Source organism: Homalodisca vitripennis, chromosome 7 (assembly GCF_021130785.1).
Source record: "Homalodisca vitripennis isolate AUS2020 chromosome 7, UT_GWSS_2.1, whole genome shotgun sequence".
Taxonomy (NCBI): Eukaryota; Metazoa; Arthropoda; class Insecta; order Hemiptera; family Cicadellidae; genus Homalodisca; species Homalodisca vitripennis.
In genome coordinates, this window is record NC_060213.1 from 100,402,544 (window position 1) to 100,428,903 (window position 26,360).

Genomic DNA, 26,360 nt, shown 5'->3' on the forward strand with positions numbered 1-26,360 from the left:
AGCCAATTATAGCAAAATGTGGTGTTACTGTTCTGCGAGTCATGGGACAACCCCTCACAAATGGTAAAATTGAAGACATACATATGCCTTAAGTAGTAGGATGACTGGTCAGGAAGTTTTGGAGTTATTATATTCTTTGGGCATTCAAAGGTTAATATTGTAATGCATTCAATCTCATTGCGAATATGATCATACAAGGCAGTAGCCTTCATTTTATGCACCTATAATTCAGTTTCTAATTTGGTTTTTTCCTGTTCACTGATAGTTAACTTTACTTTGTGAACGAGACAGTATGAGCAAACATCTGTTGCCGGTAATCCAAAAGCTATATTATATTCTGAAGTAAAAATACTTAGGAAGTATTCGTAATTTATCTGAAGGTTTTCACCAGCCTTATCATTGTATAAGTTATGTAGCTTTGATTTCGAGAGGTCACTCGATAAATACTTTCTTTGGATGTTTTTCCCTCTCATGTATTGTTCTCAACTGATTTTATTGATTCAATAAAGGCTTTTACAGCTTCCTACCGATCTTGAAATCTTTGTAACCTAGTATCACCACCCCTTTTGTCAACAGGTGTAACACCTGTTTCTAGAAATTTCTTACAGAGAATTTGTAATCGATTCTGACTGACTCCCAATGTCACTGTAAAGGTTTTCTTGCAAACTGGAATCCTTGAAATAACCCTACTACGCTGTTACATTTCGCTATATAGGAAATACTTTATTGTTACCTGTTTTTCCTGTAGGCTGTTACGGGATCTCTTACGCTTTGGAGTTTCGACAGTCACAAAATTTAAAATGAATTCGTTCTGCACTTGGCGGTCAGGCTTTAAATAATACTTTTGGTTCATCTTTCTTATGTCCTGCATGCCAAGCTCACCACATCTGAATGAACCTCCATTGTGGTTGCAGGAAGGCATTGTTGGTAACTTCTGGCAGCTATATCTGAAAAAGAAGGAAATTATTAGTTTTAAACTTATTAACATTATTTTATACCTAAGTTTCTAAACAAAACTAGCAAGTTCAGGTTAAAACTTGAAATTTAAAGTTTTACCATTTTTAATTGTCTGAAATAGATAGGGATATATAGTGTAATAATATACTAACCTTATTCTTTTTGCAACTGAATTCTTCCATGATTCCTGGTTTCTTCTCTTTTTTCTTCCTTTGCCAGGTGGTGCTGGTATTATTAATTCCCCTTCAACAATTCCGTCTTCATTTTCCATTATTGTATGTACTACAAAATCCTTGAAAATCAATAATTAAATAAAAATATCTGATTGAAATAGCACGCATACAGTTTGCAACCACCCACAAAATCTCCAGCTAGAATTTTGTTCCCAGTTAGCTGTTCATTTTAACATGCCAGGTCTACCAAAACATGAAAACGTATCTTTACTGCTACTATCACACCATATGATTTATAATCATCTGATGTTTAATTTAATAACATTTATAAAATAACATTTAAATCTACTTATGGACATAACGGATTTTGGAACTGTGCCTTGCAGCAGTCATTTATAACAGTACTGGACATAACGGCCTTTGCTGCTGTACTCACTGATGGATATAACGTATTTTGGAACTGTAGCTGTTGTGGACTTGACGAGTTTTCGAACTGCTGCAGATCTTTACAGATTATTTTAAATGGGAAAAGACGAATTATGCATCTGCTTAAAGCAGCAAAATGGTGGCTAACCTAGTCCTCTATAAGTTGGCACCAAAATCTCCATTTTAATATTTGGTGGACATAACGAGTTTCGAAATGGGCGACTCAATTGTAATAGTCAAAATATTGCAATAATAATGGTCCACTGCATAATACAAGGAAAAATTCTAAAAATGTAATCCACGAAATTGTGAAATTTCGGGAATTTATGCTTTTTAGGAATCGCAATGATTCATTAGAGCGATAATTGGTTCTATTGCGTAAACAATTATGTAATAAATAAATAAAATAAAAAAAACAAATTAAAACATAATTGTAATGATTTGTAACGTTAAATATACTGTACTATTTATATTATTTCAGTTGGAAAACCAATGACTCACATCAGAATATAAAATGGTATTTAATTCCGTTTATTTTATTCATTCTGCTATAGTAAATTTGTCATCTATTAATATGGACAATTAAAAGTATTTAAATGGTGCTTTAAATAGGCAAATAAAATTGTTTACACGTAACAAATTTTTTAAGAAATATTTTGCTGCAACTGTTACGTTATTCATACAGGTAGCTTATACATTGCATGAAGTACGACATATTATCCATTAAACAATAACGATAGCAAGATAAACTTCAAGCATATTCCTGCTACTCTTAACGAGCATGTGTACGTATTATATGATTTTCGTTCTGGGAATTGTTTTGGGTTGTATAACTATGATTGAAAGTAATAATAAGCAGTCTCAGTTTAGGAATAAACGCTCGATGAGTTACGCCACCAAGAATAATGATACAGTGTATTACACGATTGATAGCAAATTCAGTAAGTATATGCTCCTGTAAGTAAGTATGTGCTCATATAAGCAAGTATATGCTTGTATAGATAATGGCGTAATTGTATACAATAGTACATGTTGTTAATGTTGTAATAAAAATGTATATATTAATTCGTATAGAGATTGTCTTCAAATTCCCCTGCACCTAGTAAGTTTATATGAATATATATGGAGTGATTTACTTAGGGGAATGTTTAGATGACCAAGTGAGGTGTTTTTTTATGAACAAATATTTTTTACTCTCTTGCCAAAATGGGATAGCCTATTTGAGGAAAGTTAAAATGTTTAAATAGGAACCCCTAGCAAGTTACACCTCATTTTAGAGGTATAAAAAGAAGAAGAATGCCATAAACTAGAGGTCTCTAATGGTACACTGCCAAATTTGGTGGCCAATTAAAATTTGAATTATTTTATAAAACCACGACAGTTTAAGTTACATTTTTAATTGTTATAAGACAGATAACACATTCAGATAGTGACATTAAGTCACTAGTTATTTTGAGAACTTATGACATCAAAACTAAAGCAAGTTATTACAAGAATCAAAAAACAGTTGACTATGATTGACATAGCATTTATTAGGTTTTGTATTGTTTGACAGAAGCCCATTAGGAAGTCGTGGAAATCCCAATTGCTGGTTTTTGCCATGTCTTCTCTTATTGGTTAGCAGGAAGTATGTAAGACACAATTCAGTCTAGTTGCTATGTCAAAGTAACTACACTAGTTACTATTATTATAAAACAGTTATAATAATAGCTTGGTAGTTTTGTTATTATATATTTTTGTATGCAATGTAGTCTTTCAAAATGTTATTAAGTTTACCTGTATTGTTAGTTGTCGTAAGTACTATTTAAATTATTTTACTGTAGGTGGTTGGTTTTATGACATCTATAGTATTTATTTTCTCTTTCGTTATTTGTTGTTGCATTTGCTAATTTGTTTTAACTGTTACTTTTTTAACATATTTATCAGCTGTGTATATGCCTGTATGCTACTGTTAACTATTTATTTTCATTGTTTTATTTGCCATCTAATTTTCACATTATTGTAAAATGGTCTGTACCTTTGGAATAAATAAAAAAATACATAAAGTACCAGCTATTGGTATTTCTTGGACTTCCTGTTGCTATAGATATCGTAATATATAATAATAAAATAGCGAATAAATATACTAAAACTTTAGGAGAGTAATTTACAATAACGGAAACCAACATTTAGCAGGAATGTGAATGGTATAGAAAGCTTAAGGTTGTATTACACTTTTGTATTATTTGACTTCTGATATTCTGTAGATAGCTGCACTCATCTTGAATTTTGAAAATTATAGAGCTATACCTGATTTGTATGGCCTTTCTTAAGGTTTAACACGTTAACTGCACTGACAATCACTGGCTCTATTCTAACTGTCCTAAAGTCAGTACATTATTCCTACAGGTATTGCAGTGAAGTTAACGACGTACACTGTAGATGGGTTGTATCATAGTTTATAATATGTTATACATAGGAAGAGCTTAAGATTAAATCTTTATGTTAATTTTATGTCGGATTAATTAATTAATTACAATTTTTTTTAGGTACTAGTCAGAAAAATTATATTTTGCAACAAATTGCAAAATTCAACAAGTACTGTGAGATATGGTTCCCAAGCGTGCCTGATAAAATGGTATCAGTTCATTTTACTCCCAATGAGACTTCTTGCTTCACCCATATGAAGGGTAGGACAGGAACGTCCATTGTCAACCTTGCTGACCGCTGCTTCGACCAGGGTTGGGTGATGCACGAGATGGGACATGCACTGGGTTTCCAACACGAACATCAAAGGAGTGATCGAGATTGCTATGTAGAAGTAGATCCATCAGGCAAGTATAAACGAGTTAAATTTAGTATATAAGATTAGCCTATTTCAAGTACTCTCATCGTAGCACTTAACGATAATGACCGCATCATTTTATAGAACATTAACCCCTAAGCCTTAAACAACTCCCCGTTCTAAATGTTTATAACATTTTTTACAAATATGATCTTATGAATGTCTCGGCTAAGTTTTGTGACCAGTTTGATACTTTATTTACCGTGAAATAATTCCCAGCTCCAATGCTTATAATGCCAACTAAAAAATCAAATAGTATTCTGGAGATTTACTTAACATCTTGTACTAAAAAGAGTTTGGTATGTTTAACGTTTTTATAATTTTGGATTATGTATAAATCCTGTAAGAAATCTCTACCACCAAGAACAGGCTATATGAATGGTGAAAGAATACACATGTGTAAAAATATTCGATTTTTTAAATACCTCGACTAAGTTCGTAGGTCCGCTTGGTAAGCCATTCTTTCCATGATGGCGTCCGTTTAAAATGTAAAAAAATTACTCCGTTATTTATTACAATAGATAATAAAACTAAAACTACAACGCTTATAACATTTCCTATACTCTTGCATAAACATATTTGTATAAAGGTTTTAGCTTGATTGAGCACATATAAATAAATAAATGATATTTATGTTTTTACAAAATCTATCTACTTGTGATTAAGGCAAAAGAACCGTTTATATATTAAACCACAAAGAAAAAGGTTTAAAATCGGTAACACCGAAATTTAAATAGTAAATAGAAATTTGAACAATCTGAGTACGTATAATGGTTTAATTCCATTTCTGTATTCATACTTAAACAAAGCTTAGAAGTCCATCTTTCAACAAATGCAAAAACATATTAATTATTATATCATTTTCAATAGATAAATTGAGTTTTACTAGTAAGTTCATAAGACAGCGACAAATGATGTCCTAGGCTTTGTCTATATACAATTGCTAAATTTTATTCAATGTGGAACTTTGAACTGGTTAACGTCTTTCAAGTGTCCTTCTGTGCATGGAGATAGAGGTAACGTCCCCAGACGTTATGACTCTTAAAATATCTATATTCTGGTATTTATTCAATTTATTTTCCATTGAAACTAATTAAGGGCATTCAACTATAATAAACTGTGTTCAACTGTTGTAACTAGAAAATAGCGAAAATGTATTCTTTTGTCGTATTTTAAGCGGGCCATGGGATCGTCAAATATTCGCATCCCCTTTAAGCCTTCTTCCCAATCTGCCTTTTCTTTCATGAGATCATCTAGTTATACTGGTCAACTTACTTTACATTATCCAATATAACAATCAATTTAGCATTGACATAAGGGAGCTTTCACTAAAAAAGCTTTCTAGATCAATGTTGTATGAAATACTTTTTAATCTCAGGTTCCTACTCTTTGGCACTTACGTATTCTGTACCAATGCCAAGAATATCCTTGCCGCATTTGTATACCAATCTGTCCAAAATAAGAATCCGGATCAGTCATTCAAAAGGGTCTATCTGACAATTGACTGAATCGGCACTGTATTTTTGGTCAATCCACAACGTTACCATATATGGTTGGGTAATGATCCCTTCAACAACCAGACTTCTAAGCTTTTTTGTATATCCAATGACATCATTGTATACACTTCATACAACGACTGAGAACAGAATAAAAATTTTTAGCAATAAAGGTTTACCGTTATTAACAAATTCAAATTCATTTCTAATTAGGTTTCTGAGTTCGTGAAGGTTTTGCGGTTTTGAAGCATACCCAGTCCCCTTTTATTTTTAGTATTGTTTTATTTATTTTTTTATCATTATAGATTACTGGTAGTGCTAAGTTATACAAACTTGTCAGCAGAGTCCAATACACAATGTAAAAGGTTATACAATCTAAATAAGTTTCTATGTATTTCAATTATTTTATTTATTGTCTCTGTTTAAAGTCTATGGCACTGGATGGGCTTAAAATAACAATTAAAATAGTGGCTATTAAAGGTATTTACAGCAACCAAAACAAATATAACGTATCGTCAACTATTTAACAAATAATAAATATATATATATATATATATATATATATATATATATATATATATATATATATATATATATATATATATGCAAAATAATAAGAATATCTCATCAAGAACAATAACAGTGAGGACATACCAGACATTAAATAAATGCTAGCTTAATTAGAGTACGAATATACCAATATCACTATAGTTTTCAACAATAGTAACAACAATATGTTAGTTCCTTTTTAGACAAGTCTGTATCATTGTCATCCGCTATCTTGGTTAACAGACCCAATACTTTGCCCCTGCAATAATTATTACTTGATTGTTTGTTAGATTGTGCATTAGTTGTTAGTGAAAGTGTGTTAACCCTTCTTATCAGCAGTTGTATCAAAAGGAATTTTTATAATACGTACTGTTATAAAAATGCCGTCCTGTTCCCGTCGCGTGCTCATCCTCCATGTCCACCAATATGTCAGTAGTACACAGTGTGTCTGTGTAAGTAAAGTGTTTATGCGGGAGTATATAAAGTGCAGTGTTTCGTGGATTAAGTGAAAAGTATTGCCAGTGATATTGTAGTGTATGGGGTGAGTTACCAGCTACATTATTCACTGTTATTACATTTTTTTTAGCTTTCAGCACTTTCTTGGTCCATTAAAATGTTACAAATTTTAAATTTAAATCGTAAACGGTTAATAGAGGTATCATCAATATAATTAGGAATCTTATTATAGAAGTACGGCACGATGTAATTCGGTAGACGCTCTCCAAGAAATGTATTCGATCTAGGCACTGGAAAGGTCTCCTTCACTCCTTGTATTTACTTTTTCGTAAATAATGCGTCTAAGATCGTTTCAGTGTACATTTGTTAATATTGTATCATATGTATATAAACCAATTGGAGAGAGTTTTTGCTTCTTTTTTAGGTCTATCAACTGTAAATTTTCGGTTTTATTTTTTCTTAGTAATATCTTTAAACACATATCTTGAATGTTTTTTTATTTTATTTAAATGTGCCTTATCAGCAGTCCCCCAAACATTTACTCCGTACCTAATAACTGACTCAACCAATGCCTTATATATTGTTATCTTTAATTTTCTATCTATTGAGTTGCCTATTCTATACATTGATATTAAACAAGGCATCAGTTTCTTTTTTAATTTATTAATGTGGTCTTTCCAAATTAACTTATTGTCTACCGAAAGTCCTAAATATTTACATTTTTTGTTAATTTTATAGTCTCACACAGGCACACTATTCCTTCCAAATTCAAATTCATATGTAAACAGTCACATTTTCACCAATTTTTGGAATTTCTATTACTTTTAAATTTTGTATATGAAAGTCCACCATTTTTTCCAATTAATAACGAGTCCTTTATCATGTGCCCACTTTGTTAGTTTATTAAAATCTTATTGGAGGGATTTCTGCGCTAAATTCTGTTTCTTGTGCCCTGACGCCAGGACTATATCATCGGCATATGCCCAAATCTTACATTCTTTTACAATCTCAAACATATAAACTATGAACATTTTCGGAACAAGGTGGCTACCTTGTGGCATTTCAGTAGTAATTCACTGTTACATACATCTACTTTTATTCTGAATTTTCAGTTTTTTTAATGTGACTCAAACCATCTTAGATATATACCACTTATTACTGTTTTATTTAATGCATAAATCAATTTTGAATTATCAATTGCATCAAAAGCCTCAGACAAATCGATAAAAAGTGCTAGAATATGACGACGTTCACCTAATGTATAGTTTGTAAAATTCGTAAATTATTGTAATGCGTGCTATGTGCTGTTTATAATATCCCACAGTGAATCACATAACGTCAGGTCTGGGGAGGCTAATCTATTGTACCACGGAGACCAATCCATTAATTAAATGTGTTGTTTAAAAATTCTCGAACTTGGATACCGAAATGTGCTTGGTGCCTGATGAGCGAATAAATATTGGAAACAGGATTGTTTCTAACCTTGAGAACTACCACTTCTTGCAGCAACCGTAATTAACTTTCTGAATTAACATTTCCTTGAAGAAAATAAGGACAAATCAGTGCAGTACATGAAATACCTCCCCATACCATAACACCAGGAAAATTGAGTTCTGCTTGGATTACGTTATGAGGATGTAAATCAAACCGGTACTAGTAGTTATGTCGATTAACGCGTCCATTTAGTTTCAAAAATGCCTCACCACACTACAAAATTGATAGGAAGAAATCTGGATCAGCCTCTGAGCGGATAGATATTGTCTTACAGAATTCCAATCAACTATCGGAATTGTCCTCGTGAAGTAAAGATGGACGGTATGGCTTAAACTTTAATTGTTTTAAAATTCTATGCACGTTTTTCTTGATATTTCTAGTTCAGCAGATGCCTTACGAGTCGATTTACAGGGACTAGCTACAAAAGCTTCAGTAACTTTCTGCAGGTTTTCCTCGTTGGAAATTGATCGTGGACGACCACATTTCAGGGCATTTACAACGTTTCCTGTGTTTTCAAATTTCTTATTTAACTTCCGCATATACTTTTCGAGTGGGTATCGTGACGCCTGAATATTTACCACTAAATTCTGCAATTATTATGGCAATATTTTTATTATGCTTCCACTACAACTGAAGGATGTAAACTCGTTGTTGGTCTGTAAACATTTTAAAAACACTCACATATGCAAACAGCGTCACTTTACGTTTAAACAGCCAACAATGAACTTACTCCGTGTTGCTGTTAACTGAATATTGTTACCAACCTATCGAAACAAAATATCCCAATTTATGGCAAAAATTGAAATATTCGCCACCCTATGAATAGTATTGCCTGGAAGCTTATGATTAAACTTGGTATATTGTAATAAATTATTTATAGAAGATTTCCATTCATCTGTATTATACCAAAAGGAGACGAAAGAAAAGAAGTAAAGATAATTATCTTACAAGCATTATTATTGAAGATATAACAAAAATATTTTCTATTGTTATTGTTATTGTTTGTTATTGTATTGAATAGGGTTTACTCAAATTTTTCAAGGTCTTATATTTCATATTTTGTTGTCAGTTTCATCAAATAGAAACTATGCTATATTAACTATTGAGACAACATACCCCTACGACTGGACAAGTTTTATGCATTATCGGAGAGGTACCACTTTGAGACTTCGTCCAGAGGTAATTTAACATATAAGATACTCATATTACTAACTGACAAAATATAATATGTTGCAATCAGTTTTCTACTGGATATGTATATTTATTTTAACATATAATCTTGATGAAAGTATTTATCAAATGATTTCACTAGGAATGTTTTGCGGTAAGTAGATGAAGTTTTATGATATTTCTTGATATATTATAAAAGGATGAAATAAATATAACTATTGAAACGATTATTATTTTAGAAAAAGTTTTACTTCATAAACATTTTACTTTCTTAAATAATGAATTCAAATTAAAAAATCTTAACTCCCAGAGCCTTAAAAAAGTAATTTCTTGTCATTAATCTTTCTTCGTAAACAGTAAATTTTAATTTTCAGCCCTTTTTATTTGGGCTTGGTTAGAGAAAATGCTACATTTCCTAGTCTAAACTACTGAAATTCCCCTTGCAGCAACTCAATTAAAATTCCCCTTTCAGTGACAAAATTATTGTTTCAAAGGCAATTATATCCAAGGTTTATAATTTTAGCATAAAAACTAATCCCAAACAAAATCTGTTGAAATAATTTAATAAGGTCGCCAAAAATATTCTTTGTATACGTATTTTACAATTCGGTAACAAATTTGATTTCAGCGCACTGTTGGGTTGATGCACCCTCCCTACCCCACATGAACTTTTGTTATCTAAACAGTGCTCAAAAGGAAACTTCATTTCTACTCCATAGATAAGAATGAGTTCTGTGAGGATGCATGTCCACATGGTGTATAGCTGGGCGTTATTGAAGGCTATCGCTTAGTAGGATGACACAATTTCTCTTTTGTCTGTCAAGGGGATATAACAAATCTTTCTTAATTGATGTCTGTATATCTGATCGCAGGACATCTTGAAAATGAAATGAGATATAAATTTGAAATTTTGCGTGTAACCTCAATGAAGCCTGTCATGCGACACTTTGTGTTGCGTACTGCTACATTGCATTTTACGTTTAGCAAGTGACAGTGCAGTTTAAGTCTCCAGTAACAATTAGGATACGCTATTTGTTTAAAATAATACGTTCTTATTTAATCAGAAAATGTTTCAGTTCTATCAATATCAATTTGATCAACTTGGCACCTACGATGCTCTGAGTCCAATGGACGTTAACAAACTGAACTTCTACTTCTGCCGTCGTGGAAGACACTATTGCCTTATAAATATGGATGTATGTAAGAAGGCGCAAGAGTTTGTTAAATCAAAAAAATGTTCCAAATGAGTGAATAAATTTCAAAATAAAGGAAACAATTGTGACTTATTATTTACCATGACAAATGAAAATGTCGCTAAAACTGTATAATCCTACGCGTAATGATGTATTGGTTATAATTACTTGGAAAGAACGAAAAAATTAAATGCTGGTTTGTTGAAAGATAAGTTTTAGAAGTGAGGGATTTGTTCTGAGTGGAAATTAGACATGCACTTAATAACAACATTTCCTGTAATTACAGTAATTTAGCCAATTTTTCATAAAATAACACTGAAGTTTCAATTTAGTTTTTCAAATATATCGAAGAAATTCTTCCTCATAAAGTTTATTATGTGTAACTGAAAATAATTGCTATATAATCAGATGTGTTTAGTACTTTTTAACCCTTATAATTGCCAACGACTCATTTTTAGTTCCTCTAGGTTTACTCGGTTTAGTGCCAGAAACCTATTTTAAGTTGTTTTCCATCTCCGTTTCAATACGTATTTATCAAATGAGGCTTTGATAAACATTATATTCACGTGTTTCCAATGGTTAAACCTATCCCAAATAGGTATTAAAATTTCTGAGAAACTTCAACAGTTGACTTAAACTACTTACAAAAATTAGTTCCATGGATCCAACCAGAAAGTTCCAAGGAGGGTATACGAACCGTATAGCAGTATCGAAAGAAATATTCTTTTTGTATCATATATTTGAAGTTAAAATTATATAGAGTTACAATTATATATTTTAAAAAGAATGAATATGCTAAAAAATTTACAAAATAATACCATCACTAATTGGTTATATTTTTGTGTTTTATTAATTTAAAATTTTGTATTTGACTTTTTTACAATGCCTTACAAACCTGATTATACTCAATAGAACATAAATTTTGGATTATTATAGTATAAATAGTGCTGAGATTGTTCGTAAAGAAATATTTAAATCTGAACTATTAAATATATAAAATTTTATGAGGGCTATGTGGAAAGTATATTACGTTTTCCCCTGTATGTGTGAGAATATCACATCCATTTTTATGTCAGGGTGTTTCTCAGTTCAATGAATATCCAGCTGTGCTTTTGAGATATTAATGTAGTTAGTTTTTGTTTTGAAATAGCAATTTAAAACGTGTGACGTAATTGTGTATCTCACTTATAATAATATATCAGTAATATCTCACGGTCGGTGAGACAGTTTAGTTGGCTAAATAAATAAATTTAGATGTATCACCAACTCTGTGAGATTTATGGGAACAATGTGATTGCTGAAAATAGAGTGCGCCATTGGTGCATTAGGTTTAAAAATGGCCGAACTAATTTTCATGGTGACGAAAGAGGTACACGGCCGAGCATTGTGACAGATGTTTTCCTCAAAATTCAAGGATTTTGTTACACAAAATCCTTACACGACTCTATGAAATTTTTACTGTTTAGATTTGCTTTCAATATTCTTGAGATGTTTGTAAAAAAATTTTAATCTAGAATATTAACCGCACACTTTTTCTTTAATTTTCTTCGTTCCAACAAATGTTAAATGTAAGCTATCTTTTGTGTTGATTTCTTTGATCTTTTTTTTAACCAATATACTCAAAAAATCTGTTTGGTAAATGTACTTTGAAATCTTTTAGTTCTGAAATGATTTTTAATCCAAATTTATCTTTAGTTCTTTCCAAATTCAAAATTTCTTTTCTTCTTCTCTTCATTCTCATTCATTCAATTTCGTGTATCCTTTAAACTTTAACTTTTTTTTCATCCACATCGTTCAATTCTTTGAAGAACTCCATTTACAAAGAAAAATGTATAAACGGAACAATAACTCGAGAAGGAGCGAATGTTAGCAAACTTCATTATTTCACGAGGTTCATTATTTCTCTTTTCCAACTTTATTATAAAATCATCAGGAATTTCTACAAATTTAAAGACAAACTCAATTCTTATGCATGTAATATTACAGGTAATACTTCGTAATAAATGCGTATTTACACCAACAAATCTTATATATTTTTTAAAAAGTGCATAGACATTTTTTCAATATTATCATCAGGTAATTTAAATTTTGTAATTTTTTCTAAATTCTGTAGCAAATTGTGTTTATTTTTCCACTTCATATTGCAATTCTTTAAGCAGATTATTCAAATGTGTTAGTTTATTTCTTAAGTTTAGGTCTTTCATACAAAATTAAATTACAATCTCTACAGACTAGATATCTTTTATCAATAATTTCTCCTCTATTGTAGCAATTGTAACAGTGGGCATTATACACTTCTTTATTCATTTATACAGAAAAATATTTATAATAAATGTTCGAATTGCGTCTTCAGTATCATATTTTCCATATAAATGTTTATATTTAAACAACTGAGATAAATATAAATGATTTAAATTTATTAAACAACTATTTTGGCTATGATGTGCATGATTATAAAGATTATTGCGGAAGAAATCGGGATTTTTCATCAGCAAAAGAGTATATTTTTTAATTTTTAGGAGGAATGAAGTAGAATGATATGGATTTAGCAAATACTTTTTCTTTAATAAAAAGATATTTAAATAAATAGTGAAACGACACATACACATTTTCCCTTAATAAATGGAGCGGAAAACAATATCATGTGCGTTTTGTAAAAAAATTAAATTCTAGAAAAAAACTATGATCGACACTACAGCTCAAAGATTCATTTGAAGAACAAACTTTTCAAAAATGAAATGAATAATTGAAGGAAATTGGCTAAAGAAAATCAAATTGTCGTCCTCGAAAAGATGTGCAATATAGAAAAATTACGGGAATTAAAGAAATCTTTGTAGGAAAATAAGAAAAATCTAAAACTATTTAATTATGAAAAAATTCAATCAATTCCTGAAAAATTATCTTTTGAAACTAACAATAAAACTAGATCTGAAATGATCGAACAAACCGGCGAAACTATAAAAGAAAACCCTGTACAAATTATTATTGATGTCGAAGTTTTATCCTCTTTACATGGTCTATTTAAGCAATACATTTAAAAAAAATTCAAGTGACAATTTCATGTCAGTTTAAAAATATATATTAATTTTGCGGCCAGAAATTAAAAGTGTAATTGAAAAGTTTCAAGAAGATGTTACAAATATCAAAGGTCATTTATGTTTAGAATGTGAATACGAACGAACGAGTGAATGGTGAAATTCAAACTTGTCCTATGTATTGTACTATAAGATCAGATTTAATTTTTATCGTAAACAACTTTACTACAAAAATACGAGTATTACAAAAAAATAAATACGATTTCTGCTTTATTTACTCAATCAGGTGTGCAATTGAAAAACCTAAAAAGAATTCTGAAAGAACAAAGCAATACGAACAATTTTTGAATGTTGAAATATATTCGGGTTTTGAATATCCAATGTTTTTAAAAAAAATATACAAGTATTTGAGAAACGAAGCTGCAATTCTAAGTACTAGTTCTCAGTTATCTAAACACAGAGAAAGGAAATATTTGTGTGGATGTTTAAGTTATTTCTAGAAATCGGTAGATTTAACAGATCATTTAGAAATTTGTAAAAAAACATGAAGTTTGTAAACCTATCATGCCATCTCCAGGTCAAACAACATCATTTATTAACAACCAAAAGAAGTTTAATCACCCGTACGTTATTTATATGGATTTTAAAAGTATATCAGAAACAATTCCGACATGTAAGAATATTCCACAAAGATCGAATACAATTATGATTCTGAAGCATATTCCTTATGGTTTTGCTCTATATTTAGTGTGTAATGTAACCTATCGCATGTATAGACCTATATGTTATTGAGCAAAAAATGAAGATCTGTCCAATGTTCCGACAATATTCTTTGAAGAACTCAATAAATTATCGATATACACAGCTAAGAAATATAATTTAAAGAACAAAAAAACCCTTGAAATTGACAGAAAAAGAGGAGATTATGTATCAAAATTCAAATTTTGTGTCATATTTGTGATCAAATTTATTATCAAGATCCGGAAAAAAGTCGTAGGTTTTATGCCAGATGATCGGTACGATGATACATGCAACAAATGTAGAGATCAGTGTCATTTAACCAGAAATTTTAGAGGTGCAGTTCATAGAATTTGTTATTTTTATTTGAAATTTCCTTAAAATATTCCAGTGTCAAATTACGACACTCATTTGTACATAAAAGAATTGGCTAAACAATATGGAAATGTTTATTTGATTGCAAACACAGAAGAGAAATACATAAATTATTCAGTAAATTCTGGATATGGATATGAGTTTGATGATGATAAACTTAGGAAATTTATCAAGTTTTCATTTGTAGATACATTTAGATTCATGGCTTCTTCTATTGAAAAGTTAGCTAAAAAAACTCAAGAAAGAAGACTTCAACATACAAATCATTTTATGCAGGATGGAACAATATTGAATGAAATTCTAGAAAGACAGTCAAATGATGAAGAAAGAATCTTTCAAATTCTATCAGCGAAAGGCACATTTCCTTATGAATTTATTGATAGTTTTCAAAAACTTTATTACACAGAAGAATTGAAAATTGAAGATTTTTATTCACTCTTGACAGATGAGAGCATATTAAAGAAAGGTTATCAACATAACTTAATGGTTTTGTACAAATTAAAAGAAAGATCTTTAGGAAATTACTTTGATTTATATAACATGCAAGATGTTCTATAGCTTGCTGATATATTTGAAAATTTCAGAAAGTTTGCATTAATTGTTTTAAACTTGATCCAGCACATTATTTAACAACTCCAAGTCTCGCTTGGGATGCAATGTTGAAATTAACCAAAAAAAACTACAATTAATTAGCGATTATGATATGTATTTAATGATTAAAAATGTATCAGACGTGACAGTTCTCAATGTATTAAACGATCTTTTAAAGCAAGTAATAAATATGTTGTTTCATAAAGCCAGAAATGTATTTATTCTATGTAGATGCTAATATCATTTATAGATGGACTCTGTCGCAAAATTTACCGTATAGTGATATAAAGTGGATGGATCCAAAAACATATACAAAAGAAGAATGGCAAGACGAGTCTTATGCTATATTCTTAAAGTTGATTTAGGATATCCAACGAATCTATATGAAATTCATAAAGATTTATCTCTTGCTGCAGAACATTTTACAAGTAACTAACTATGCACAAGTTTACTGGATAAAACTGAATATGTTGTTCATTTGAGAAAATTAAAATACTATCTAGAACTGGCAAAGGTGTTAAAAATGTGAATAAAGTTATTGCATTTGATCGGAGGCCTTTTATGAAAGAATATATTGATTTTAATACAAATATGAGAAGCAAAGCTGGAAGTTACATTGACAAGGATTTTCCCATGTTAATAAACAACTCTGTATTCGGAAAAAGTATGGAAAAAGTATGTGTGAAATAGATGTGATATTAAACTAGGAAATAAAGATTTTTCTATTAAGAAAGAAAGAAAACAAATTTGAAATACTTCAAAATAATTTATACAAATTATATTGTGAGTCATATGTACAGACGAAAATTTAAATTTAACCAACCAATCTACATAGGGTTTCATTTCTTGACCTTTCAAATTTTATTACGATAAACTTAAGGAATGTGATCCAGATTTGAGTCTATGTTACATGGATACAGACCGTTATTTTGTTGAAATTACCAAAAATCCTTATAAAATTAATAAATAAAATATAGATAAGTTTTATAAAAGTGATTATCCAAAAGACCATGACTGTTTCACTAATAAAAATTAAAAAGTAATTGGAAAATTTAAAACGAATTAAATTGAGAAATATTAGAAGTATTTTGTGGATTGAGATCATAGATGTACTCATACAAATATTTACACAAAAATCCGATTAGATATAAATTAATTAAGTGAAATTTTGTAAAAAAAACCATAAATATCGATAATTTAAAGAATTGCTTATTCTAATATCAGGTACAATTTAGAGGGTTGACATGCATTAGAATCTATAATCACAAATTGTACACATTTACCATAAATAAGTTAGCATTGAATACCAGAGATGATAAGAGAATTGTTTCAGAAAATAAGATCAAAACAGTACAGTATGGATATAAAAATGAAGTACAATGTGATATATTAAATGTGTTACTTACTGTCATAAATGTAAGAAAAACACTATAAAAATATAGATTCTAAGACTGTTCAAACTCAAAACGGATTGCACAGAATTGCAGCAAAATGTAAGACAAATAAGAGAAAATGTATAAAGAATCCTAATGAAAAACAAGTGATTGTTAAAAAAATTTTAGAGTAAAGAGAGGATAGTGATTGAAGCTAGAGAAATTAAAATTATGATTATAAAGAAGATTATAAAGTAAGAACAATTTTGAAAAGAGAAAAATTATATCTCTCGGAATTGATTATTTATGGGCAGCAGATTTGGTTATAATGTATTAATTATTAGGATCAAAATGAAGGATTTAAGTATATGTTAAATGTTATTGATACTTTCTCAAAATATGCTTGGTCAAAAGCGATTAAAAAGGAAAACGGCAAGGATGTTTCAAAATCTTTCGAAGATATAGTAAAAGATGCGATAAAAATCGATCACAAACCTCCAAATTTAATACACACAGATAAAGGATTATAGTTTAAAAACAAAGGATTTAACATAATTTTAAGAAAATATAATATTAAGATTTATATGATTAATGTTATAACATTGAAATCAACTATTGTTGAAAGATATAACAGAACTTAAAATGAGAGAATTCTTTTTGAGATTAATAAAAACTTTAGATGAATCGATATTTTTACAAAAATAATCAAACATTATAATAATACTGTTCAAAGTACTATGAATATGAAATCAAAAGATGTGGATAAGGATGCAGAAAAAGAGTTATTAGACACAATTTTCAAGTATATTCCACCTGAAATTCACAATAAAACTAAGTTTGAAATTAATGAATATGTTAGAATTGTTAGTAAAAACCAATCATTTTCTAGCAAATATAAGAACAATTGGTCAAGAGAAATATTCGTAATTATCAAATTAATAATACAAATCCACTTACTTCTACGAGTAGTATAAAAGATTTAAATAATGAGGAAATACCTCAGTTTTTATGAAAATAAATTCCAAAAGTCAAAACAGTAATTTTTTCTATATAAATAGAGACTCAAAACAATTGAACAGTGTCAATAATTCAAATATTCGGAAGGTTTTTAAAAAAATAAGAGTACCAAAGATGGATTATACCGTTATTGTAAGGATTTTCGTAATAAATATGAAAGAAAATTATACGATAAAATAGAAAAATTAACTTTAAAAGATAAAAAATTTTACATTTGTAACGAAATTATGAAAATTTCACAAATGGATTTCTAGTAAAGATAAAGACAGACTTTTTGTAAGGATTGTGCTAGAATAATTTACCGAGAAAGTAAAAAAAGAAACTTATTGTGAACGTGGAAGAATTCTTCAGTGGTTGCCTAGTTATGCAAAATATTTCCAAACAAAATATCATAATAAATTAAAGAGTTTAGTAAAATTTATTAACCTATTATCGTGTAATTTAGATATTGCAGAAATAAGACGAGATTCTGTCATATTTTTATAAAATGATTTCCGTTCTAGAGAATATTCAAAGATTCTTTCATTTGATTATAAAGATTTATACTATTTGCATCATTATGTCTTAATAACATTTCCATTTTTGACTAATCAATTTCAAGTTCTTTCAATCTTTTTTTATTTCTCTTTTTTGGTATCTGTTAACGTAATGTGACACGTTTTAATTAAGACTAATACATGGTGTTTTCGTTTATCAAAATCTTTACAAACAAGGTCTGGTTTCCGTAGTTCAATTTTTACAGTATGATTTGCAATTATTTCCGTTTTTATTTCATCTTTAATCTGTAGCTGTTTTAGCTCATCTTTCAATTGTTTATTTTCGTTGTTGAAATAATATTCACAAATATTTGCACAAACATCCAACGAAATTCCATTATTTTAGCTAGATCTAATTTGTAGTTAATATAAAAATGAAGCTTCATGAAAAATCTTATATCTGTACGTTAGTCATTAATTTAGATACTAAATAAACAGGCACACACGTAGAAAGGAATTGTTCTAGCCCCTGATAGGCTTCGATGAAGCTCAGCCAACGAATGATTTCCTCAACATCTTCAAAACTGTTAAGAATATTTTTTTTTTTATTTCATGCGATGGTAATTAAATTTTTACAAACTTTTTTGGGTCATAAAAACTAACAACTCTGACTTCAACAGATAGTGAAGTTATAACTAGTAGAAAACAGCAAAAGTTAAACTTTAGATGTTGGAGACCAATAAGACCAAGCTTTTTAAACATAATGACATACAAAGGTTAGTATTATTAGACGAATTGGAATTAACACGTATCTAGAAGATGATGTATTCACTAATTACTGAGAATTACTAATTTAGCACATTAGAACCCTTTAGATCGTCTGTTAGCTATGGGAGATCGGTTCGATAGCGTTGACTTTTAAACTTTCATGTTCCGGTTTATACAGGGTGTAAATAAAGTCCTGCACAGGTATAATATTTTCTGAACGATAACAGATAAATCAACAAGATTTGGTACATCAACACTACACCTAAAAATCTACTTTATGAAGGAACTATCAGTTTTCTGTAATATCACGGGGACGTCCCGCAAGGAGTCAGAAGAAAATCTTAAATAGGAGCATAGGACAATATGCACATTATTTTAAAGGGCTTATCTAGCAGAGTTTAATGCCGCAAACCGCACTCAAAAAGATTGATCCAGTACAAAATAGCGGCTGTTCAAAGGTTTTATTTTAAAAAGATGTTTTTTTACCAAATGTTTTCAGAGTAAATGTTCGAATTGTTCACCTCCGGTTATTTGACAGTTGGAAAGACGCTCATAAAAACAGAATTTAGCAGGGCAACTTGAGGAATCGTCTGACATTCTAGAAGTATTCTTTGTCTCAGTTAATTTAAATATTGAGGCTTTGTTTTGTAGACGTTGTCCTTAAGGTAACCCCAAACAAAATAGTCTAATGGAGACAGATCTGGTGAACGCGCTGGCCATTTTACATTCCCCCACCTTCTGATCCACCGTTGCCAAAAAACAGTGTTTAAATAGGCTCTTACGTCGATGCCGTAGTGTGGGGGTGCTCCGTCCTGTTGAAACCAGATATTCTGGAAATGTTCTCCAGAAACACTTCCTGTTTCCATAAAGCGTTGAACAGTTCTCCCTACAGTTGTTCTAGAAATTGGCTGCGTCTCTTGAAAGTAGTCATTGAATAAATTACATGCTTCCTCGTGTGATCGTCTGTTGTTTCCCCAACCAACCATCATAAGAAGTGTTATACGTTCACGTTCGTCATGCGACATAGTGTAGTTGAAGAACTACAAGCAATACGAAAAACTCTTTTTTACTATAGGATGCTTCCTATATTATTTAATCATTTATAGGAATCTTTATATTTTTTATTAAGAAAATTGTGAATTAATATAGTAATTGAATTGTAAGATTGTGAGCCTTCCAGCAGTGCTGAATTTCTTGTCAATTCGGGTTCGAGGAATGCTAGAAGCTTCCTTTTGTATGTAGGTATTGAGCACAGGTTACATGTCTGGGTTGGATAGGTACCATTCAAACTCAGACATTGTGTTGCTCAATTTTGATTGGCCAATGTTAGCTTGATTAGATGGTGGGAGGGGACTTCTAGATCCTTTCGGTGGCTTCAACCACGTTTTCAGGAGATTTCTTTGCTGTGTGCTCAGAGAGTGTAGACGTATTAAGGTTTTAGCCTACTCTTGCCGTTTTGATTTTTCGGGGAAGAAGGTTTGAGTTTGTTGAGTTGTAAGATTAAAATTTATTTTCAAAATTTAAAGTCTCAAGTTTGAAATTAATTAATCTATAATAGTCATTTTAGTTACTTGGAGAAGTCTTCAGCAGATGTGCGAGGGGTACTGTGAAAGTTAGAATTTAATATTGAAATAGAAAATTACTTGATGATCTTTTCCTGTTCAATTTGGTTTAATCAGGAATAATCTACTGCAACAAGAAAATTTATTTAATCTTCTGAGATTATATATATATTTTAACAAGTTCCTAAATTTAACATTCAAAGCCAAGCGGATAATTCTAGATAATTTCAATAATTTGTAAAATAGGAAATTTACAGAAAATAAGTAGTTTGAAATTGATACAATTTTGACTTTAACTGGTTGGACATTGTCTTTGTTCATAAATTAAATATTAATATTATCTTAATTTGTTTGATTTTTATTTTGAGAAGAAGTCTTATTTTATTATTTGTTTTATTTTATATTAGAAGAAGATTATTTTATTTTGAAGTTTAATGAAGATTTTTATTTTGAGTTTGTGTTGAAACATTAGCACTGAGAACTTGAAGGACACAATTATTGAATGATTGATTGATTGTTAGTTTTAAGACTGGACTTGTGAACCTTTGATGGGTTAAAAACATGAAATAATTGAGAATAATTCTAAGTAAAAAAGATAGCTTGGCGTTGCTGGTATTATTGATTTTAAATTTTATTAAAATTACTATTATTTTATACTGAGTTTAATTATTGAATTCCATTGGAACTTGTGCATTCTTAAAATAAAGGGTTATTAGTTTCAGAACACAATTAATCGCTCTTATACTAAAACAAAAATAGTTGTGATTTGTTTATAGAAGATAACCTTACTATAGACACGTTACATAATTGGCAACTCTGCTAGGTATAATTTGAGCGATTGATGTAAAGAAGTTTAGAACAGTGATTGGTGTTTGTGTGAACTTTTAAGGAAGATTAAATTAATTGATAATTTATTTTTAATAAAAAATAATTCTGTTAGGAATAAACTGTAATATTAAAGTGACTTTTGTGAATCAGTACTGAACTTTAATTAGTGAACGATGTCGCTGAAGGTGGGACCTACTTAGTAAAGACGAACTGTTGTTTGAAATTAAATTTAGGGGTGTTTATCCTAAACCAGTCTGTGGCAGTAAAGTCAAAAAAAAAAGATTATGACAACTTATTAAATTAGAGCTAGTATTCAATGTGGAACATCTTAGAGGGATATCAATATATAATGATTGTTATGGAAGATATGAAAATATTCGCTTTGTTCCTTCCACTGCGGGAAATGACATCAGGTAATGTTTTAAGAGCCTTAGAAAATGGTATTTTAATAATTTCTCATTACCTGAATGTATAGTGAGTGACAACGCTACTTGTTTCACTAGTGAAGAATACAAGGGTTATTTTTATAAAAGGGGAGTGTCGCTCAAGACTATAATTCCGTATTCACCTCAAGGGAATAAGAGTGAAAGATACTTGAGAAATTTAAATCAAGTATTAATTGGTTATTATTCTGAAAATAAAAGAGGATGGGCTAAAGATTTGGGAAAAATTCAGTTATCACTAAATTGTACATTTAATGAAAGTGTGAAATCGACCCCGTTTGAACTGATGTTTAATTATAAACCAAATAATAGTTTAAGTTTGAGGTGGAATCTGAAGGGACTTAATAGATAATGAATTAAGGGGAAAGAATAAAAATAAATTAATCAGTGCAGTCAAAAATTTGAAGCAACAATGTTTGAAAAATCAGAAACTAAGTAAATATGGTAACAATGTTAGATTTAAGAAGGGTGATATTGTGTATTGTAAAGTTAATTTTCAGAGAAAGAAGTTGGATGCCATTTACGAAGGACCCTACAAAGTTATTGCCATAATTTCAGATGTCAGTTTTGTGGTGCAAGATCTGAGAGATGCAAATATATATAAGCGAGTTCACAGCATGAACATGAAGCTGGTAAAACAATGATGGTAAAATGAATATAGGTGTAGAAAGTGTATGGTGTAAATTTCAGGGTAGGACATGGGACTGTGAGTCTTTAATACATGAAACTTGTACTATTAATGAATATGTGATAATGTGAGATTTTATAAACAAACCAATTAGTTATAGATATTACTAATGTTTTATGAAATCGACATACATGTTACCATATGAGTGATAGTACAATGAGACATGTGTGCGGTAGGGTTGGACATGGACTATGAGTGTTTAATACATGAAAAACTTGTACGATTAATGAGTATGTAATAATTGTGAGATTTTTATAAACAAACCAATTAGTTATAGATATTACTAATGTTTTATGAAATCTACCTACATGTTACTATATGAGTGAAAGTACAATGAGACATGTGTTTAGTTTCACGCATACAGACACACTATATATATTTTGGTGAATGTGAATCCTACCCTACCTATTGTAATAACAAATTTGGATGGAAAAATAATCTGTATTTGTTGTGAAAAATCCCAGGTTGTGGTCTATAACATGAAATTTTCCAACAACCCTGAGTAAATGTTTACACAGTGAGAGTGAGAAAGAACAACATGATATTACCTCATTATAAGCACTAAACTAAGATTAAAATAATTAGTGAAAAAGGATACAGCTTATATATAATTGTTACCTGGATTGGTTATCCATAATAAACTTAACAAGTAACTAGCACTGAGTAAAATTAAAATAAAAAGAATTTAACTTGTATTAATTTGCACCACAATGATTACCAAAATTTTTAAAGAAAGAACATTATTTTAACAGAACTGCACTGCACAGTTAAAGATGAGAAGAGATGATCTCGTAGAAAGCTCCTTATGGTAAAAAATTTGTGCTGTGGATTGATGAAGTTGTTCACTGATGAAATGAATTTTACTTTAAAATAACTTAAACGTTTTGGGGGTATACAAAGAATTCTACTGGGTGAATAAAAAGGGGACATTTGATTATTTAACCTTTACAGATATACTTTTAAAGGGTTCTAAATAATGTTACATATTGGCTGAGAACGAGACAAAACCAATACCAGGGAACGAAGTCATTGGTGGTGTGTACGAAGGTGCAGGAGAAGCGAGCTGGCCAGGAGCTGTATAACTGTCTCGGAAGCGACTGTCGATTATCAGTGGGCATCGCAAACAAAGGACCGAGATAAGATTGTTAATGCTCTCGATCAATAACCAGGACCGTTATCTACAGACTTTCCATTTCTAAATTCATCGAAATAGTTAGTTTTAGAATACTTACTTAACATTTAAATAAATGAATTATGTAAAAATAGGGGTCTTTGTATTTACATAAATTTATTTCAAAATTATCAATTGTTGTATGTACTGACTAATATTTTATTGATTGTTAAAACTAAACTTGTAATAATTAAATAATTACTTTCAAAGATCTTTTAAAATTTTGATTTAATGATAATAAATATAAAACATCATTGTATTTGCATCATTTGTATATTAGATCATTGTATTTGCTTAAATTAATTTCAAAATTAATGAATTGTTTATGTACTGATTAATGTTTATTGATTGTTAAAGTAAACTTGTTATAATTAAATAATTAGTTTTAAGGATCTTTAAAACTTTTGACTTAATGATAATAAATTAAAAATAGGTTATTATACTTTATGTACTTTTAAGGTACAAAACAAACTTAGAGAATTAAGGTTTTAAAATTCAAAAAACTTGTAACAACAAATAATAATTCAGTACTCTTATTGATGTTAAGAAGATTGTATAGATAGTTGAGATTCATTAATCACTCTTGTTTATTTACGTTTTAAACTTTGTTTGTAAACATATGTTCTTCAGTTTTGGACTTAATCAAAGATTAAAAGTAAATATTTGATTTATATAATACATAACTGAATCTGTTAGGTGTTAAGATTATAGTCATTCTAAAATATTGATTTTTTTATGTAGTGTAATTAAATTAACACAATGAATTATGGTTTTTCAATTGAAGAATGTTTAGAGAAGTAACTTAATGTTTTAAACTGTAACCTTAATTGATGATGTACTAATTTAAATATTCTGAGCTTAAATTGAATTTAACTTGTTTTGATTGTAGATAATTAGGTAAACAAATGTAGGTAATTGTAAAGTAAACATATTGTAGTGAGTAATTAGGTTTTAATCTGCCTTGTTTAATGGATATTTAAGGTTGAACTTTGTAAGGTGAATGTTGTATAAAATAATTTTTGATTTCTGGTAAAGGTAGGTGAGGTCTAAAGCCTCTTGCTAATTGATGTTAGTAGTTTGTCCTTATTATTTTTAAAGCCCTTGCTAATTGATGTTAGTAGTTTGTCCTCATTATTAATAAAGCCCCTTGCTATATTTGATGTTAGTAGTTTGTCCTTATTATTACTAGAAGCCTTGCTTCTAGCATTGAAGGTAGGGAGGATATAGGATGCTTCCTATATTATTTAATCATTTATAGGAATCTTTATATTTTTATTAAGAAAATTGTGAATTAATATAGTAATTGAATTGTAAGATTGTGAGCTTCCAGCAGTGCTGAATTTCTTGTCAATTCGGGTTCGAGGAATGCTAGAAGCTTCCTTTTGTATGTAGGTATTGAGCACAGGTTACATGTCTGGGTTGGATAGGTACCATTCAACTCAGACATTGTGTTGCTCAATTTTGATTGGCCAATGTTAGCTTGATTAGATGGTGGAGGGACTTCTAGATCCTTTCGGTGGCTTCAACCACGTTTTCAGGAGATTCTTTGCTGTGTGCTCAGAGAGTGTAGACGTATTAAGGTTTAGCTACTCTTGCCGTTTTGATTTTTCGGGAAGAAGGTTGAGTTTGTTGAGTTTGTAAGATTAAAAATTTATTTTCAAAATTTAAAGTCTCAAGTTTGAATTAATTAATCTATAATAGTCATTTTAGTTACTTGGAGAAGTCTTCAGCAGATGTGCGAGGTACTGTGAAAGTTAGAATTTAATATTGAAATAGAAAAATTACTTGATGATCTTTTTCCTGTTCAATTTGGTTTAATCAGGAATAATCTACTGCAAAAGAAAATTTATTTAATCTTCTGAGATTATATATATATTTTTAACAAGTTCCTAAATTTAACATTCAAAGCCAAGCGGATAATTCTAGATAATTCAATAATTTGTAAATAGGGAAAATTTACAGAAAAATAAGTAGTTTGAAATTGATACAATTTTGACTTTAAACTGGTTGGACATTGTCTTTGTTCATAAAATTAAATATTAATATTATCTTAATTTGTTTGATTTTTATTTTGAGAAGAAGTCTTATTTTATTATTTGTTTTATTTTATATTAGAAGAAGATTATTTTATTTTGAAGTTTAATGAAGATTTTTATTTTGAGTTTGTGTTGAAACATTAGCACTGAGAACTTGAAGGACACAATTATTGAATGATTGATTGATTGTTAGTTTTAAGACTGGACTTGTGAACCTTTGATGGGTTAAAAACATGAAATAATTGAGAATAAATTCTAAGTAAAAAAGATAGCTTGGCGTTGCTGTTATTATTGATTTTAAATTTTATTAAAATTACTATTATTTTATACTGAGTTTAATTATTGTGAATTCCATTGGAACTTGTGCATTCTTAAAATAAAGGGTTATTAGTTCAGAACACAATTAATCGCTCTTATACTAAAACAAAAATAGTTGTGATTTGTTTATAGAAGATAACCTTACTATAGACACGTTACATTTACTAAAGTGCACTGATAGAAAGGTTGGACAGCACTACTAA

General features: G+C 29.7%; 1 protein-coding gene across 1 annotated transcript; it reads left to right on the forward strand.

Annotated features, from left to right (window-relative positions):
- The first annotated feature begins 2,211 nt into the window (after positions 1 to 2,211).
- LOC124366100 (hatching enzyme 1.2-like) lies at positions 2,212 to 10,821 on the forward strand. The gene is made up of 4 exons (XM_046822355.1): positions 2,212 to 2,497; positions 4,085 to 4,369; positions 9,445 to 9,554; positions 10,622 to 10,821. The coding sequence occupies exons 1-4, from the start codon at positions 2,338 to 2,340 to the stop codon at positions 10,790 to 10,792; spliced, it is 726 nt and encodes a 241-aa protein (XP_046678311.1). The 5' UTR covers positions 2,212 to 2,337; the 3' UTR covers positions 10,793 to 10,821.
- The last annotated feature ends 15,539 nt before the right edge of the window (positions 10,822 to 26,360 follow it).